The sequence below is a fragment of the Zingiber officinale genome, chromosome 5B (assembly GCF_018446385.1).
Source record: "Zingiber officinale cultivar Zhangliang chromosome 5B, Zo_v1.1, whole genome shotgun sequence".
Lineage (NCBI taxonomy): Eukaryota > Viridiplantae > Streptophyta > Magnoliopsida > Zingiberales > Zingiberaceae > Zingiber > Zingiber officinale.
This window is the reverse complement of record NC_055995.1, coordinates 115,647,794-115,668,570: the sequence shown is the minus strand read 5'-3', so window position 1 is coordinate 115,668,570 and position 20,777 is coordinate 115,647,794. Positions and strand designations below refer to the sequence as shown.

General features: G+C 37.7%; 1 protein-coding gene across 1 annotated transcript; it reads left to right on the top strand.

The window, feature by feature from the left end:
* The first annotated feature begins 15,648 nt into the window (after positions 1-15,648).
* Positions 15,649-16,567, top strand: LOC121985451. Its single transcript, XM_042538916.1, has one exon. It carries the CDS (start codon positions 15,697-15,699, stop codon positions 16,381-16,383), a length of 687 nt encoding a protein of 228 aa, XP_042394850.1. The 5' UTR covers positions 15,649-15,696; the 3' UTR covers positions 16,384-16,567.
* The last annotated feature ends 4,210 nt before the right edge of the window (positions 16,568-20,777 follow it).

Here is a 20,777-nt window from a genome sequence, read left to right as displayed (position 1 = left end):
TTTCGATAGAGTTTCTAGTCAGGGTGCTCGGACCGGGTTGACACAACCCCCCTTGGGTGAGGCGCCCAGGTGATTCGAGCGCTCGAATCCAAAAGTTAACCCTCAGTTGACTTTTTAGTCCGAATCTTCCGCTCCAGTTTTGTTCACTTGGGTCTGGTTTTTTCGCTCTGGCTCTGTTTACTTGGGTGATTTCGACCATCAGGAATAGGGCTCACCCGAACTCATTTTTCAACCTTCGAGTAGTCTTCCACTCCAGCTTCTCATCCCTCGAAAACGTTGCGGTCCTCTTTCTCGTCCGCTAACGTACTCTTCTGCAGTGCCTCGTCTCTCAGACGCATCGAACTCGTCGACTCTCTCTTGTGCCTTCCTTCTCGCTATTTGCCTCTTTCACTCGATTTCCTGTGCTCCTAAATTCTTGCACACTTAAATATAGGGCATCAAAATACAACAAGACCTAACCTGACTTGGCTGATCACATCAAAATTATCATGAGGTACTTACAATCTCCCCCTTTTTTATGTAAGCAACGCAAGTTAAGTTAGGGTAAATCAAACATAAATAACTAATAACCAGGTAATAAATTTTGTAATGGATAAAAATTAAATAAATACACTCCCCCTAGACTTAACCTTCATTTCTTCCCCTTTGATCATATAAAAATGAAATATTTTAAAATGACTTGGAAATAAGTCTAAAACAAAGTCTAGGGGAAAATATTTTTATAACAATTATCCAAGAAATCATGAAAGTTTAAATTTCGACAAAATCGGGACTTTAATAAGTTATAAATGAATATTGAAAAAAAATTAAAAAATATTTTTAAGTATTGAAACATTCTAAAAATTTTAATAGGAGTTGAACAGGTATATATAAAGCAGTTATAAAATTTTACACAAAAGAATTAACTTAAATAGAAAATAAATTTTTTAAAAAATCTAAATTTTAAAAACTACCTTTTTAAATAATTAACAAATATTTTTAGATTGGGAAAAACAAAATAAAAAATTATAACAGTTAACTATTTAACAGTTAATTTATTAAACATTCATTTCAATAATTAGCTTATAGGTTGTTGCGAGGCGCTAGGCTTCTTGGATATTGGAACAACAATTGTTGGATCGCGGTAGCCGGCTAGAAAGGGGGTTGAATAGTCTGTAAAAACAAAAAGCACAACCCTTCTCGACTTCTTAAACTAACACTTGCATATAAAGAGTAAGTAAATAAAACAGAAAGGGCGAGGCTCACAATTTATTTGGTTACAATCGGGAAGGTTGTTAATCCAAGACAGATGAAAAGCGTACTAACAAATCTCTTCTAGGCGGAAAAGCCTCTTACAGCGTTGACGTACAAAAAACAAAAGCTTAACTCTAAAAAGAAGCGCACAAGTGTCTGAAATGAATTGCTTGGAATTGTTGAAAAGCTTCTGGACCAAGGCTATATTTATAGCCTTAGTCGGGGCGCCCCGAAGGGGTTCCGGGCGTCCTGGGGGATAAAGTTTTATCCCCCAATGTTCAGATCGCGATTGACGTGTTCTGGTCAAAAAGTCAATTCTGAGCACCCGGAAGGTTCTAGGTGCCTCAGAGGAAAAAGCCAACCCTGTTGACTTTTTCCAGCCGGGGTCTTCTGCTCCGGCTCCGTTTACCTAAGACCGAGTCTTCCGCTCGCTTGGGTCATCTCTGTCATCCGGAATAGGACTCACCCGAACCCAACTTCCGGTCTTCTCGAGCAGGCTTCCGCTCCGGCTTCTCGTCCCTCGGAATCACCACGTGCTTCCTTCTTGTCCGTCAGCGTACTCATCCGCAGTCTTCGTTCCTCGGTCGCACCCCGTGCCAACCTTCTCGCTAGCTGCTTCTCTTACTCCTCGAGCAGTCTTCCGCTCCAGCTTCTCTTCCCTCAGAACCACTGCACGCTTCCTTCTCGTCCGCCGGTGTACTCTTCCGCAGCGTCTCGTCCCTTGGACGCACCACGTGTCGTCCTTCTCGCTAGCCGCGTCTTCCGCGCGACTATTTGTGCTCCTAAGCTCCTGCATACTTAGATACAAGGTTAAAAACACACAGGACCTAACTTAACTTGTTGATCACACCAAAACAACCTTGGGATTCCAACAATCTCCCCCTTTTTGATGTGAGCAACCCAAGTTAAGTTAGGGTAAAGAGACATAAAAAAATAAACTAATTATTTTTACAATAATGTGCAAAAAGATAGAAAAGTTAAATTTTGGTCTACCTCCCCCTAGAATTATATTTTTCCTTCTCCTCCTTTGATCACATAAAAAAAATAGGGTTCCGAAAAAATCTAAGGGTTAAATTTTTTTTCTAACTTTCTTAACAAAAATTCTAAGTTGAATAAATTCTAAGTTAGAGAATTTGTAATAATTTTCAGCAAAAATATTCTAAGTTAAACAATTTCTAAGTAAAACTTTTTAGGTAAGAAAAATTTTTTAAGAAAAAATTCTAAGCAAAGCTTTAAGTAAGATTTTTTTTTTTAAATTCTTACTTGAGAAATTTTGCAAAAAAAATTTTGAAAATTTTTCTAAGTAAATATTTTAAGTAAAAATTTTTAATTTCAGAAAAAACTTTTGACTTTTAAGTAAAATTTTTACAAAACAAATCTATGAAATTTTTTTTTTCAAAAATGTTCTAAAATTTTTTTAAAGCATTATTAAATTTTAATCTTAATTCTTTATCAGAAAGTTAATTAAACATTTTATTTCAATATTTTGGTTTCCAGGTCGTGGCGAGGCACTAGGCCTTCTTGATTATTGGAGCAACAACCACTTCCTTACACAAAATCTCATAAAAAAACTCACTGTTTAATTTTCTCGCTAAAAGCTCTAAATCTACTTAGTTCAAGTTCAAGTCAGACAAGACTTTGGAACTCAATATAAGTTCTAGCCTACTGGATTGATTAAAAAATTTTTAGGGACATATCTTTTTGAAATGTTCCTAATTTGTCCCTTATGATATCTAAAATACCAATTTAAATTGTTATATTTTTTAACATCGGTTTTAGATAAGCATACATAGTTTTTGAAGTTATCATTTTCTTCTTTTAATTTTTCATTTTCTAACTTAATTATGTCGAATTCTTCTATTGGGCAAAATTTAGCTAATATTATTTTTAAATTCTTAATTTCTTTTTCTAACTTGCAGCAATCTTTTGTTAATAGTTTAACGAACTTAAACAATTTATCAGGAGGAAGAGATTGTACCTGACTTACCTTGTCGATCTCGTTGTCCATGTCTCCCCCTGAACTGCTGCTTTCTTCCGACATAGCTCCCCCTTCATCGATACTCTCGATGCTCATTTCAGAAGAGCTTGAATTGCAGTTGTCGTCTTGATGACTCGCCATTAGTGCAAGCCCGAAGAACGCCTCGACTTTCGATTCGGATGACGTATCGTCCCACGTCGCCTTTAGGGCCTTGCGCTTTTGGACAGGATTCTTACCTTTATCCTTGTCCTTGTTTTTTTGCTTGGCGCAGTTGTTCTTGGCGTGCCCTTATTCGTCGCAGTGGTAGCAGCGGATGGTCCTTTTCTTTTTCCCCTGTGGATGGTTAAATTTCCTAGATTTACAAAGATTCTTAAACCATCTTACCATCATTACCATTTCCTCATCGTCGAGAGAAGACTCCGACTCAAGTTCGTCTCTCGATGCTTTGAGGGTGACATTGTTCTTGGGCTCCTTCGTACCTGCACATCTTGATTCGTGCACTTCAAATGTAAAAAAGAATTCTTCTAATGAAATTTTTTCTAAGTCTTTCGAAATGTAAAAGACATCTACTAGTGACGCACATTTTGAATTTCTCGGAAAAGAATTTAACGTGTACCTGAGTGAATCTCAGTTACTTACATTTTCTCTGAGATTCGAAAATTCGGTGACGATTTCTCTAATTTTCGAGTGCAGATGTGCAACTGTCTTGTCTTCCCCAAGTCGTAGGATGGTGAGCTGATTGCGAAGTAGATCTCATCTAGCGAGCTTGGCTTCGGGCGTCCCTTCATGCAGCTCGAGGAATTTCTCCCAAAGTTCCTTCGCGGAGTTGTAGTTGTCGATTCGGTTGACTTCTTGTGGCGGAAGAACGCTTAGCAGATGGTATTCTGCTTTTCCGTTCGCCACGTAGTCCTCCTGCTCCTTTTTCGTCCATTGGTATTTTTCTTTGCCCTCTGGAGCTACAAAATCAAATTCCATTATTAGAATTAACTCAAAATCTGTTGTAAAAAATACATGCATTCGCTTTTTACAGGTAGCGAAATCCCCTTTGAATTTCGGCGGGTAGATACTTGGTCCAGCCATTATCTTTGTTTCGATTGGCGGTTAGTCCTCCTGAAGCGCCTTCGTTCTGATACCACTTATTGGATCACGATGGACGGCTAGAAGGGGAGTTGAATAGCATGCAAAAATAAAAAACACAACCCTTGTCAACTTCTTAAACTAATATTTGCATATAAAGATTAAGTAAATAAAACAGAAAGGACGAGGCTCACAATTTACTTGGTTACAATCGGGGAGGTTGTTAATCCAAGATAGATGAAAAGCGTACTAACAAATCTCCTCAAGGCGGAGAAGCCTCTTGCAGTGTTGACATACAAAAACCAGAAGCTTAACTCTAAAAAGAAGCGCACAAGTGTCTGAAATGAATTACTTGAAATTGTTAAAAATCTTCTGCACCAAGGCTGTATTTATAGCCTTGGTCGGGGGGTCCCAAAGGGGTTCCAGGCGCCCTGGGGGGATAAAACTTTATCCCCCAATGTTCAGATCGTGATTGACGCGTTCTAGTAAAAAAGTTAACTCCGAGCGCCCGAAAGGGTTCCGGGCGCCCCGAAGGGGTCCGGGTGCCCCGGAGGGAAAAGTCAACCCCGTTGACTTTTTCTAGCTCGGTCTTCTGCTCCGGCTCCGTTTGCCTTTGACCGAGTTTTCCGCTCGTTTGGATGATCTCTGCCATCCGGAATAGGGCTCACCCGAACCCAACTTCCGGTCTTCTCGAGTAGGCTTCCGCTCCGGCTTCTCATCCCTCGGAATCGCCGCGTGCTTCCTTCTCGTCCGCCAACGTACTCATCCACAGTCTTCGTCCCTCGGTCGCATCCCGTGCCAACCTTCTCGCTAGCTGAGTCTTTTGCTTCTCGAGCAGTCTTCCGCTCCGGCTTCTCGTCCCTCGGAACCACTGCACGCTTCCTTCTCGTCCGGCTGTGTACTCTTCCGCAGCGCCTCATCCCTCGGACTCATCCCTCGGACGCACCACGTGTCGTCCTTCTTGCTAGCTACATCTTCCGCTCGACTACCTGTGCTCTTAAGCTCCTGCACATTTAGACACAAGGTTAAAAACACATAGGACCTAACTTAACTTATTGATCATACCAAAACAACCTTGGAATTCCAACAACAACCACTTCTAGACAAAATCTTTTAAAGAAATTAAACATTTTATTTTTCTGCAAATTATAACTTTAAAAAAAAATTTAATTTATTCTAAGCAGGATTTGGGAACCTAATATAGGTTTTTTCCTACTAAATTGATTAAATATCTTTTAGGAACATATTTTGGTGATAACTTTCTAATTTGACCCTTATAGTATCTAAAATACCAATTTAGTTCTTGATAATATTTAGAATATGAGCATGTAGAATTTTTTATTTTTTTTATTTATTCCTTTAAATTAGCATTTCAATTTTTAATTTATCAAGCTCCCCTATTAAGCAAGATTTTGCTAAGATTCTTTTTATTTCTAAGTTTTTTTTTTTCAAATTTTACTTTTTGGTTTTTAATTTTCATATTAATTTAGTCATATATTTAATGCCAAAGTAAAATTGACCAGGAGGTAAGAGACATACCTCATTTACCATATCATATTTGAAGCTTGATTCTCCCCCTACTTTGCTGCATTCCTCTAATGTCGCTCCCCCTTCATTGATGCTGGCTTCTTAGGAGCTTTGTTCTTTGTGACTAGCCATTAGTGCTAATCCATCGTATGCTTCTATTTCCGACTCAAATGACGAGCTTTCATCCCAAGCGATCTTGAGATTCTTGTGCTTGTTTTGCATGGGGCCTTTGCCTTTTTTCCTTTTTGAGCTCTAGGCAGTTCTTCTTTATGTGCCCTTCTTTTTGACATTGGTAGCATCGAACTTTCCTTCTATTTCTTTGATTTTTTCTATTCTACAATTCTTTAAATTTATTAGACTTAATTTTTTTTTAAAATTTTCTTACCATGTACGCTTCTTGGTCTCCTTCCAGATTTGAGTCTGACTTGGGTTCATCTTTCTTGGTGGCTCTTAGTGCCAGATTCTAACTTGACTCTACTGTTGTACTTGCACATTGAGTCTCATGTAATTCTAAAGTTGAAAATAATTCCTCTAAGATACTTACCTTCAGGTCCTTCGAGATATAGTAGGCATCTACGATCGAAGTCCATTCAGGGGTTCTGGTTAAAACGTTTAGTGCATAGCATACCGAATTTTGGTTGGTTACCGTTTCACCGAGGTTGCCTAGTCCGGTGATCAGCTCCTTGATCTTCGTGTGTAGTTCAGCTACCTTCTCACTTTTTTTTAGATGGGTGTTCGTCAGTTTGTTTCGAAGAATGTCTCATCGTGCGAGTTTCGCTTTGGATGTTCCTTCATGGAGTTCCAGAAACTTTTCCCAAAGGTCTTTTACCTATGTGTAGCTTCCGATAGGATTTACTTCTTGAGGCAATAATACACTGTGATATTTCGCTTTGGTGTTGGCTACAAAATCACTTTACTCTTTTTTCGTCCAGAGGTACTCTTCTTTCTCTAGGCCTTGTTAATCTTTTGAAATTTCAAAACTGTACTTAATTATTAAATGAATTTCAAAGTCAATTTTTAGGAATACTTCCATTCGACGTTTCCAGTATGCGAACTCCCCCTCGAACTTTGGTGGGATGAGACTTGGTTCGGCCATTGATTTTTCTTTGGTCCGCAGTTAGTTCTTTTGAAGCGTCCTTGCTCTACCAATTATAGGTCCCTTAGTGACCAACTAGAGGGGAGGTGAATATCTTGAAATAAAAAATAAAATCTTTCTCGTCTTTTCAAGCTAAATTAAGAAACGCTTGCATAAAATGAAACTTAATTAAAGAAAGAAAGAAAGAGACAAATCGTTTACTTGGTTATAATCTAGGTGGTTATTAATCCAAGCAAGTAAAACTCACTAAAAGTCTCCTTTGGGCGAAGAAACCTCTTACAACAGTTGAAGCACTCAATTACAAAGCTAAACGGAAAGAGAATTCATTATAAGTATTGTTATTTAGCTTATGAGATCAGGGTTGTATTTATAGCTTTGATTGAGGCGCTTATAAGGGTTCCAGGTGCCTAAAGGGGATAAAATTTTATCCTCATCGCAACGGATCACATCACATTGCGTTTCGATAGAGTTTCTGGTTCGGGCGCCCGGAATGGTTCCGGGCGCTTGGACCGGGTCGACATAAATCCCCCTGGGTGAGACGCCCAGGGGGTGCCCAGGTGATCCGGGCGGCCGGACCCAAAAGTCAATCGGGGGTTGAATTTTGGGTCCGAGTCTTTCGCTTCTGTTTCGCTCACTTGGGTCATGCTCTTCCGCTCCGGCTCCGCTTACTTGGATGATTTCGGCCATTTGAAATAGGGCTCACCCGAACCTATTTTTCGACATTCGAGCAGTCTTTCGCTCCGGCTTCTCATCCTTCGGAAACGTCGCGTGTCTTCTTCTCGTCCGCCAGCGTACTCTTCCACAATGCCTCACCCCTCAGATACACCGAGCCCGTCGACTCTCTCTTGTGTCATCCTTCTCGTTAGCTGCGTCTTTCGCTCAACTTCCTATACTCCTAAGTTCTTGTACACTTAGATACAGGGAAACAAAACACAACAAGACCTAACCTAACTTGGTTGATCACATCAAAACTACCACTGGATTTTTACAAGTTCCACCAGCTGATCACCCGAAATGACCTATCCGAGATAGAGGAGAAAACGGTTGCACGATACTTAGGGGGGTTGTGTCAATCCCTACAAGATGTTGTTGGCCTTCATTCATTTTTAAGAGTGTCTCATTGCGACAGGGCGCGAGGTAGATTGATGATTATACAAAAGAGTTCCACCAGATGATCGCCCGAAACGACCTATCCAAGATAGAGGAACAGTCGGTCGCATAATACTTAGGGGGATTGCGTCAATCCCTACAAAATGTCGTTGACCTTCATTCATTTTTAACAATGTCTGAAGCTTGTCAGCGCACACTAGTTGTTGAAAAACAACATAACCGGAAGCTAGTGGTGAGGGACGACTAAAACAATCGATCAATTCACCCTCGAAGCTCACATTTTATATCGTAGCAGCCTACACAGGTTAATCCTAATACTCCTGTCACGTGTTATCGTTGTGGTGAACAGGGACACAGGCTAATCGATGTAGAAAACATGCTCTTGCTAATCAGAAAGGCAAAAATATGTTGGTCGAGGAAGATATGGTAAAAGATACTGAAGCAATTGGTGACCCGGAGTATGATGCGTCTAACGATGTGATTTATAGTGACAACCAAAAGATTAGTCGTTTGTAAGAGTTTGCTAGCTCCTAAGGGCGATTCGGAGGAAAATTGGTTGAGAATCAATATTTTTCATACTACCTGTATCATCGTCAATAAAGTTTACAAGATGATCATTGATAGTGGCAGTTGTAAGAATGTAGTCTCTGCTGAGGCTGTCCGGAAATTATAGCTAAAAATGGGTCTTCATCCTAAACTATACAAGTTATTTTGGTTGAATAAAGATGGTGAAGTAATTGTAAATCGATGATGCTTCGCATCTTTTTCAATTAATAAATATTTTGATTGTGCGTGGTGTGATGTGATGGTTATGAATGATTGTCATATATTGTTGGAGTGGCACTGGCAGTATGATCGTAGTGTCATTCATGATGGCGGAACAATACATATACCCTTTAAGTCAAAGGAAAAAATATTGTGTTGTCGCCACGATGGAAAGGAACCACTTCAATTCTGGTAGCCAAGAATATTAATCTAATTTCTATATCTAGGTTTTTAGATGAGATCGAACATATAGGTGTTGTTTATGCTTTACTTTCGCACCGGAGAGAAACCGTAGCCACGGACGTTGAGTTACCAATCGAAGTACAGAAGTTGCTAATGGATTATGATGAGCTGATGTTAGAATATCTTCTTTTTGGGCTACCATCCATGTGTGATATCCAACATCAGATTGACTTTGTTCTGGGGTCGAGCTTACCTAACTAACCAGCATATCACCTCATTCCCAAGGAGTCTAAAGAATTGCAGTGATAAGTGGTGGAATTTTTGTAAAATGGCTATATCCGTGAGAGTATGAGTCCATGTGCAGTTCCAACCCTACTATTAGTGCCAAAGAAAGATGGTTTATGACGTATGTGTGTTGACAGTCGAGTCATCAACAAGATCATGATGAAGTGCAGATTCCCAATTCCTCGCTTGAATGATATGTTGAATTAGTTATCCAGTTCTAAGGTCTTCTCAAAAATTGACCTTAATAGTGGATATCACCAGATTAGAATAAGGCCCAGAGATGAATGGAAAACCGCATTCAAGGCGCAACATGGGCTATATGAGTGGATGATCATACCTTTTGGATTGTCCAATACACCCATCACCTTCATGAGATTTATACATTAGATTCTACGACCTTTTATGGGAAACTTTGTGGTAAACTACTTTGATGACATTCTCATCTATAGTCTGACATGGGCATCCCACTTTGATCACTTCCATCCTATTTTGAAAAGTTGAAGACAGTGTTTATTTATTAAGATGAAGAAGTGTTCACTCTTTACTACGTCAGTAACTTTCCTTGGTTTTATTGTTTATTGATGGTGTGCATGCAGATCAAAGATAGATGCGGTCTTAGAGTGGCTGTAGCTGAGGGCCTTGCACAACATCAGAAGTTTCCACGGCTTGGCTTCTTTTCATCAATGGTTCATCAAGAATTTTAGCATTCTGATTGCTCCCATCACTAAATGTCTCAAGGGACGAGATTTCAAGTCATCTGAAGAAGCAGAGGCTAATTTTCAACTAGTCAAGAAAAAGATGACTGACACACCAGTTCTGACACTTCCTGTTTTGACCTAGTGTTTAAGGTTACCTGTGATGCATCTTGTATTGATATAGGAGGTGTTCTGAATCATTCTGAACATCCAGTTGCTTTCTTCAGTGAGAAGTTGTCCGAGTCCTAGAAAAATTACTCTACCTACGACTTAGAATTTTATATCATTGTTCAATGCTTAAAATATTGACGTCGCTACCTAGTACAAAAGGAATTTATCCTGTTTACTGATCGTGAAACATTGAAATATATTAATGGTCAACACAAGCTGAGCAGACGACATACCAAGTGGGTGGCTTATTTACAGGAGTTCACTTTCATGCTGAGACACCAAGCTGGAAGTATGAATCATGTCGCAGATGCCTTGAGTTGTTGTCCGTCATTACTCACCACCTTGAGAGCCAGTGTGGTGGGCTTTGAGGTTTTTCCAAATATGTCCATAGCCGACCGATCATTCGGAAGAATATTTCAAGAGGTACATAATGGACACAGACATGATTTTATTTTGTATAATGATTATCTATTTTGAGGGTTGCAATTGTGCGTTCCTGATTGCTCTTTGAGGCAACAAATCATAAGTGAGCTTCATAATGAGGGGCACTTTGGACATGATAAGACGCTGACCCTTATCTTTGCCAATTTTTATTAGTCCAGGTTGACTAGTGATATGGCCACTTTGTAAATCAATGTTCTGTATGCCAACGATCTAAGGGGGTACTCACTAATGCAGGCTTGTATACTCTCTTACCTATCCCTGAAGCTCTTTTGTTTGATGTCAGTGTGGATTTTATATTGGGATTACCCCGCACCTAACGAGCCTTAGATTCTGTTCTTGTTGTGGTTGATAGGTTTTCAAAGATGATATACTTTGTAGCTTACAGGAAGACTATGGATGCTATCCGAATTATCCATCTTTACTTCAAGGAGATCGTGCTCTTACATGACATACCTCAATTCATGACTTTATACTGTGATACCAAGTTTATCAACAATTTTTGGAAAAGTTTATGGGGAAAATAGAAACACGATTGGCACCCCTAGATAGATGGTCAGACTGAGGTGGTGAATCAGAGTTTGAGCAATCTTCTGAAGTGTCTAACAGGAACTAAACTAAGGTAGTGAGACTTGATGTTACCTCAAACAGACTTTGTCTACAACAGATTGAGGAACAAGACCACATGTTTAAGTCCTTTCAAGATTATCTATAGGCGGAATCCATCAAGGATTTTGGACTTAGCTCCTATCCTATGTTTGAGACAATTTAATCCTAAAGCAGATAAGATGACATAACATCTTCGGAATATTCATGAGCAAGTGAAATTGACAATTCTAGATAGCAATACCAAGTACAAAACTCGGGATGACAGTCATCCTCGACAGGTATTTTTTGAAGTTGGAGATTTTGTTTAGGCTATATTGCCTCATGATCGTTTCCTGTTAGAGAGTATAATAAGCTGAAGGATTGAAAAATTGGACCATGTGAGAAACTGTAAATGATCAACGATAATGCCTATAGGTTGTGCCTTCATAGTAATCTGAAAACTTCTAATGTTTTCAATGTAAAACACTTAACTCCCTATTCGATGGGTGCTGATGAAGCTAATATGAACTCGAGGGTGAGTTCTTTCAATCGGGGGAGACTGATGCAGGCTCTACCCATGTTGAAGCCTAATATAACCTTTCAAACTTTAAATGGTAATAAATTTTGACTCGGGTTTCGGAATTAAGCTTTGTTTGTCGTCACATGTGGAGAATTCAAAAACTTATGTTTATTACTAGTGAAATCGTAATCGCCAGATTTTAGCCTTAAATTACACCATTTAAACCCTTTTTAGGGTTTTTTACTATTTTTAGTAATTTTTGTTTTCTTGGATATTTAGGATAATTTTCGTATTCCTGGTATTTATTAGAGAAGATTTGTTTTTGATTTGAGTTAAGATCAATTAATTATTTTTTATTCACGTAAAGATTTATTTTTTTTACGAGATTAAAATTAAGATCTGTTGATTGTTTATACTTTCCTTTTCAGATAAAGACTTATTTTCTTTCAAGATTGGAATTAAGATATTTTAATTGTAATTTTTTTCTTTTATTTGGGTCTTGGGTTGTGGTCTATATAAAAACCATGTTCAGGTGTTGAGAACAACCATTTATTTTGAATAAAAAGGTTTCCTTTTCTAGTAAATCTGATAAGTTTTTTTGGACGTTCTCTTCTCTTATATTTCTCCTCCAATCTCCTTTTTAATTAGTCTATAAGATAATCACTATTCTATTCGACGTCACATCACCATATAGATATATTCATTATTCTTATGTTATTGATTTGCTTGAGAGAAATCTGCCCTTTATTTAGTTTAATTGTTTATACTTTTCCTATTTGGTAAAAAACTTTTTTTTTTTTACAAGATTGAAATTAAAATCTCATAATTATAATTTATTTCTTTTATTTGGATTTTAGATTGAGGTCTATATAAGAATTCTATTTAGGTGTTGATGACAACCATCTATTTTAAATAAAAAAGTTTTTTTTTAATAAATCTGATGAGTTTTTTTAGAGTTTTCTTCTCCAATCTCTCCTGATCTAATTAGTCCATAGAATAATATCACCTATCCCATATCATATCACTATGTATGTATACTCATTATTCTTATGTTATTGATTTGCTGGAGAGAAATCTGCCTTTACTATTCTTTTCATTTGACTATTTATACTTGCTGGTGAACTCGAAGTAACGTAGAGTTGCCAGACTGTAGAGTTCTCAACGATTGATTTATTCCTTCTGTTTCTTTTATGCATTTGAAATTATTGAGTTCAGTTGCATCTCACCTTTGCTTCTGCTGTTTGAGTTGAGTCTCACCATTGCTTAATTGACAAAAGTAAGTTATTAGAAAAAAAAAAGTTGATAATCACAATTAATTTCATTGATTATCTTTGAAGTGTTCAGTTTGGTCTTATAGAAATTTTCTATCGACTATCAGGATAAATTAGGAAGCGCACGTAGAGGTCAATCCAGAAGTCCAACATCCTTTGATTGTGCTCTTTATTTGGAAGAAAAATTCCTACAAATATATTATAGTTGGGAATCGAACTATAAATATTTGGATGATAATCAAAATATCCTACTACGAGTAGTGGCGGATCCAAATAAAAAAAAAGAGGGTGCTCAAAAAAGAGAGTTGGAGCGTATCTTCCTTCTCACTATCCCTCAGACTACAGCATACTGGTGGAATTTTCTGGGAGCAAGGGGGTGCTCAAGCACACCCTCGCTCCCTCCTAGATCCGCCACTGATTACGAGTGAGGTTTTGGTTCTGATATATTTGCTACCATTATTGATGTCTGAGTACCTATAATTATGTGTAGTTATGAATTTGTAATGCTAGCTAGAATCATAACTCAATTTAATGATGTAGGCATAGAAATTGACTTGTAAATTGTGAATAAGTTCTCAGATTTTGATTTAGTATTTAAAAAGAAAAATAGGAAATCTCGCTTGATCACTCATAACATAATATTGTTAGTCCAACTGTTAATGAGTGACTCTATTAACACTTTACATGCATATCTCAAAATGCTTCATTTTTTAATCAAAAGGTCTTTTTGCATTCAAAATCTTTAGTTTTTATATTTTTAGTTTTTTAAAATGAGAAACTCTAAAAGAGAAAAAAAAGGAAGTAGATTTGTATATTATTATGTAATTTTTATACGCGAGCATTAGAAATTCTTATGGTGTTGCCATGGAGCTAGGAATTTAAAAGGGCCATACCCCAAGTTGATGTAAAAAAGTGATAATACTCATTGTTCCTCCGTTGTCATCATCCCACGATGAGATGAAGAAAGATAAATTAAGAATTGAGTGACCCTTTAAATGGGAGGATTATTTGTCACAATTGTAACTCGAATCCTTGCCCATGCAAGTCTATCACTTGAGTACCAACTTAGTTACGTAATGGGGATTGAGTTATGATCATGCCCCAAGTTGAGTTATGACTTGGATGCACCTAAAATGGTAATGGGTGATAATTGAAGCGTGCTTTTGCATACTTTGGTCCTTTGTGTGGTTGAATGATAGGTGAGTTTAGGTTTTAGATCGAGTAAGAGAAAAGGTATAAGCATTGGTTTATTTTTTTTTAATTGACATCAGGTATTCAGCTTATACCAATTAATCCTAGGGATGATCAATTTAGTCCCACAAATACTATAATAATTAAAAAAAATACTCACAATAGATGACCCATCAACTTAGTATATTTAGGTCAACTGTATATTAAGAAAAAATTATTCATTAATTCGTCCAAGAAATAATTCGATCTGATGCTTGAGAAATTAAGAAAGTGTTTTATCATTGTACCATTACTCCGAGGGCATGAGCATCAGTTTGTTAATGATGGGGATGGTAGACAACTAGGATGATGGTGGTAGATTTTGATGGTTAGGTTAGCCCTAATGGATCAAGGAGGGGTTGGTAACTTTGTGGTTTACATCACGGATGAAGCTCATCCTCTCACATGACATTTATCTTTAGGGGTTTGATTCGATAGAGCACAAAAGCTCAACATCTCCCTCTAGACAAGCCTTTTTAGTGGTGAGATTGAAGGGAACAAGCAAGATTTATACTCTCCTTTTGAATAAGCTTTTATTGCTCAGAGCATTCGTATTAGGGGATAATTAAAGGAGATATTTTTTTAAATATTATATTCCCAATCTTAAATATCCTCAATTGGAATGGGATATTGTGGAGGAAATTTGAAATCACTAGGCATACAGTTATGCTTGATGATTTCTCTCTTTTTTTTATAAAAAATAAAAAATATATATTTAATGGTAGACTTTGAGATATTGAGAGTGAGATATTTAATAGGTGATTTGTATAAATATTTAGTTTGTGGGATATTTGATTATGAAATTTAGGATATTTGAAGAATGACTTATTTAATTAATGATGTAAATGTGAGGACCATAAATACTTTTAAAAATATATAAATATTCAGTTTTACTATGGATGCTCTGTAAGATTAGATTGAGGTATAACATAAAACTCAGTAACATCACCAAATTTAGATTTCTTAATTCACAAGACAAAATAGTGTTTGGTTGTATAACTCCCTTTCATCGTCACTCGAATTAGATTTCTAGGTGTACCTTATTTTCTCCTTTTTAAGGAGTAATCATTATTTATGAGAAGGAAGACCAATGTGACTGAGAAGTTATGAAGCTTAATGAATAATCCAACAACGTTTAGATCTAAATTAAATGGTGAAGTAGAATGAGCTTTTCATAAAGTACAAATAATGGATTTTGGGTCTAAATTATTAACTAGAGTTTGAGTTTATGTTGTCTAGTAAATGCCATTCTTGAATTAGTATGAAAAATTGTAAATAATTTAAGGGAAATAAATTGATTTTGAATATCTAAAGTTATTCGGAGAATTAATTTTATGCGGCGTTGTGACTATGTTAGGATATTGGGTTTATTTTAAAAAAAAATTAAACATGTACTGAGGTCACCGGCAATAGGCAGTCAACACTCGGTCCAATCTCCTCTATAAATGAGCTACCGATCCGACTCAGCGCTCCTTCCTTACTCGCCAAGCTAAAATCGAAGGTATCGCTTTTCTAAGCGAGCAGAGATGAAGGGGAAGGGCAAGATCCATCCGTCGCCGGCGCCGTCGACGTCGACGGATGCGGGGGAAGATCAGGGAGTCGAGTCCCTAGCCGTGTTCGCCCTCCTCCCCTTGGCGATCCTCGCCCTCACGGCAGCGCTGAGCGACGAGGACAAGGAGGTGCTCGCCTACCTCCTCACTCAGTCGATCGAGGGTTCGCCGGATGGGAAATGGAATAACCGGGAGCCGGGGAAAGGCCAGCACCGCCCAACTTACGGCTGCGGATGCTTCGACTGCTACACCACCTACTGGTCGCGCTGGGATCGGTCCCCCCAGCACAAGTTGATCCACCAAGTCATCGAGGCCTTCGAGGAGCACCTGGCGAGCTCGGAGAAGAAAGGAGACACCAGCTCGAAGAAGAAGAGTGGCGCCAAATCGAGGGTTCGGCGGAAGAAGCATAAGTCGGCAGAGAAGGGTCGGGAGAAGGCGGAAAAGGAGTCGAGTAAAGATGCCGAATCGGAGATGAAGGAAGAAGCGGAGAACTTCGTGAAAGAGGAGGTTCCGGCGGGAGCTGCTGACTCCGAGGCAGAGGCGACCACCACCACCGGCGGACGGCGGCGGAGCTGGGCGGACGCGATTGGGATCTATAACTGGCGTCTATGGGGATTTTGGGGGTCAGGAAACCAAAAACTAGCCGGAGAAAAAGAGGAATAATTAGGGGAATCACTAAATTCTGCAAAATCACTGGTATTTCTCTTATCTTCGCCTTGTAAATTCCGCTCACTAATCCTTGTCGTAGGTGATTGATTTCTGCTTAGGCGTTTCAACTTTCCAATCATGTACTTTATGGTTGTCTATTACTCGTATCCCCAGTAGATAATCACCTACACGTTCCTAACTTTGAGTTCTTGCCTTAGCTTATTGTGCGTGGTAGTTTCTTCCTATGCATGCAGTGATGATATCAATGTTTGGTAAGAGTGGTTGCTTGGTCTTCATTTGATGTTGTCCCATCTGAATTGGTCCACTTCAGTGGAAATCAATGCAACTGCCTTGTGGATGGAGTTGGATTGATTTGTGAATATAATAGTTAGGAAGGGTGTGTTTAGTGTGTAAGGGCATATCAGTGATCTTTCTGAACTATATATATTCTATGATTATGAAATTGAACCAAGTGGACTAAACTAGGCTTGTAATTTGTCCTGAATGAGATTGCTCCTTAGTTGGTGGCTTGTGATAGGATAGAGAAATTAATTAGTGAGGTAAGATCAGGGATATCTTGGAACTAATTGAATCAAGTGGACTAAACTAGGTTTGTAATTTGTCCTGAATGAGATTACGCCTTAGGCGGTGGCTTGTGATAGGATAGAGAAATTAATTAGTGAGGTAAGATCAGGGACATCTTGGAACTAATTGAACCAAATGGACTTAACTAGGCTTGTCATTTGTCGTGAATGGGATTACTCTTTAGGTGGTGACTTGAGATAGGATAGAGAAATTAATTAATGAGGTAAGATCAGGGATATCTTGGAACCGCATATATTATATGTTTGTTGAAATTGAACCAAGTGGCATTAAACTAGGCTTGTAATTTGTCTTGAATTGTAGCAAAAGGTAATTACGCTCACCTCATATGCCCCTCATAGTCTGTCTCAGGTTATGTGAAGGGAGGTAAATTATGGGTCAGCTTATAGCCAACTGCCAAGTGACTAGAGGGTGGAGGGAGTTTTTTTTATAATTTGTCTTGAATGATTACTCAGGTGGTGGCTTGAGATTAGATAGAGAAATTAATTAGTGAGGTATGCACAGGGATATCTTGGAACTAATTGAACCAAGTGGACTAAACCAGGCTTGTAATTTGCGCTGAATGAGATTACTCCTTGGGTGGTGACTTGAGATAGGATAGAGAAATTAATTAGTGAGGTAAGATCAGGGATATCTTGGAACTACATATATTTTATGCTGGTTGAAAGTGAACCAGGTGGCACTAAACCAGGCTTGTAATTTGTCCTGATTTTTTTCTTTTTTTTTGGGTCCTGAATGATTACTCAGGTGGTGGCTTGAGATAATTAGGGAGGTATGAACAGGGATATCTTGGAACTACATGTAATATGCTTATTGAAATTGAACCAAGTTGGACTAAACAAGGGATGTAAGTTCTCTTAAATGTTTACTCATTAGGTTGTTGACTGAGATAGGATATGAACTTGAAGAAAATTATATTGGAGTGAAAAACTTGCCTTGCTTGATTGTTTTAGTTTCGGATAGGATATGAACTTATCAGTTGGTCTTCTCGAATCAGAATTCAGAAGTATATATTGATTAGAAAGTAGTAACAAATTCATCGGAAAGACAGGATAAAAGCAAAATGATGCTTCTTTAATGCTCGTCAGTTAGTAATTCCAGAATATTAATTTGTCAGTATAAGTTTAATGCAGTAATTAATGCTTTCTGGACAATACCTGTCGATGGTTGTTGGAACTTTTCACTGATTATATTTCTATAAATGAGCTAGCTAATGTGTTAACTCTTGTTTAATAAGATAATTAAGCTAAATTAAGTTGAGTCTAAAATAAACTAAATTATTGAAATAGTTGTTCAACCTTCTTTTTCGTTTTCTTTTTTTAGCTTAGGCTCAAGCCATTTAGATGTTATTTGAGCTTGTTTACATTTTTTAAACTTATGGTTGGTTGGTGAACTTGTAATATATTATAAAGTTGTTTGTTTGGTTTGTTGATGAACATGATTAACAAACTTTGTTCGTGAATATTACTTAGTAATCTATATATTGAAGTTTGTTGATTTAATTCAATAAGTTGGTAAGTTGATTATCTTTGTACCTTGAACAGACATAAATAAACTCTTGTTCATACAACTCTACTCATCGCATCTCCTTCTACTCTATCACTTTTTGCTAGATAATTCGTAGAGGTCTTGCATCAAGTTCATTAACGAATAAGTTTTATGTCACTACATATGTGCCAAATGTGCCAAGTTGTCAGGAGAAACACCGAAAGGAAAAGGATTTCTGTATCCTCCATAATTCTTATCCACTGTACATGGGTATGTCTCTTTGGCCCTTTCTCCTTATCTTGTTACTATATTCCCGATAACCGGCCCGGTTTAGTTGAGCAGATGAGGAAAAGAAAAGGAAGACAATGCGGGAAGAGAGGCTAAGAGAAGAGGAGTTGAAATTGGGAATATTTGGGTTAAGGGATCAAAAACTACTTTTCAAATAATAATTCTATTGAGACTATTATTAACAATTATTATAATTTAGGGTTTGTGTTACTAGGGAACACTAAATAAATAAATCGTGTTAGGTAAACCAAATAGATCCTCCTTAGCTTAGAGAAAATCTCAAATATTTCTATTACACCCTTAGATTTGAGAAATTGCAAATGTAGAGGAAGTCTTGCTTTGATTGCAATAGCAAACAAACTTTCACATCGACGATTGTAATTACCTCCCTTTTCTAAGTGACTAAATCTCCGTCAGTTTTAAAATTTTCAAATGCTCTTAATTAGATTTCTAACTCTTTGCTTTCAAAGAATATTTGAAAACTATAAAGTAAATCATATTATCTAAAAATAGCTGGTTGGACTATAGTGTCGATCAGATATACTGGACACTCGGTCCGATTGGACTCTTTGGCCAAACAGAGAGGCTGAGTGAAAATTAAGTTCTTGATATCATTCCTCAATCCGACCTGATCGCTCTTACGAGCAATATTCAATTGGATTTTAGAAGGGACTCGGGTGGTTTATTAGATAAGCATATTAAGGGTTCCCTATTCAATGGCCCAACATTCCTTCTTGTTGTTTTGTACAACAATTGTCAGATAATCAAGGAAATATTTCAGCTATTCAGTGGAAGCTTCTATGTAGAAATTACGGATCTATTTTGGGAAAGGTGTTAAAGCATCATTATGGTATGACCTTTTGTTGGCAATGCCTCAAGATTTGTCTAGAAAGTAAAATTAACACTATAAAAGGGAGTCTCCACCTACATGTGCAAGTACACTTACGCGTGCAAACTCTACACATACATGGTTTATTTACTACTCTTCATTGCTTTCCACTCGACCATTCATTAACTTAAGCGTCATAGTGCCTATGTCGGGGATTTTCTCTCTGGTCCAATTGTCAGTGTTCCTTTTGATACGCAGGATCACTCAGAGTCATTTTGTGCCAACTCTGTCAGAGTCATCTATTTAATGCATCAGTTTTTTCCATTTTTAGACCCGATTAAGCGTGATGGCAAGAGAGCTCTCTTGAGGTGCTATAAATAGTGGTCGTGAAGACTTAGTGTTGTTAACATAGGGATCAAGTGTAGATATTTAGTAAGGTGCACATAAGATTTTGAAGAGCTTAGTTTGGTTCTATTGGATGACTTGATAAGTTGGTTGGTGTTGCGCAAAGAGAGGGTAACACCTTTCAACCTCTAAAACGCGGAAGAAGAGGAAGAGAGAAAAGAGATCGCGCGGAGCAATAAGACAAAGACGCACAAAAGGAGAACAAACATGAAGAAGGAGAAGAAGAAGAGTTATCGTGGTTCGACGGCGTGCCTACTCCACAAAAACGACCGAAGTTTTATTAGAATTCTCTCTACACAAGAGAATCACATCTAATGATTCTTGTGTTTGTTGTTGTACAATAGACTTACAATAATCTCTATAAATAATGCTAAACTCCAGACTCGATAAAATCGTAACAGAATTTTGTTATGAAAAATCACAACAAAATTCTGTTATATAAAATGTTAACAGAATTTTATTACAAAAAATCTTAAACAGATTTTTCTTCCATAATATCACTCATATTAACTTTATCCAAATATGAGCCACCCGTCAATAATCTCCACCTTGATGAATATTCACCCCTTCGAAGAACACGAGTATCTGAATAAAGTTCCATCTAGATCTCTGGGTTTGGACTTCCTTCCTCTAACATTTAGAGATATGGATTAAGTTCAAGCAATGCTTGAACTTCTCTGTAGTCATTGCTTTGTCAGCATGTTTGCAGCATTATCTGCAGTGTGAACCTTCTCAAGTTGAATTTCTCCGAAAGCAATCAACTCTATGATCTTGTGAAACCTCACATCAATATGTT

Excerpts from the sequence above, each read along its gene's own strand:
- LOC121985451 (XM_042538916.1), top strand. The coding sequence starts at position 15,697 with ATGAAGGGGAAGGGCAAGATCCATCCGTCGCCGGCGCCGTCGACGTCG.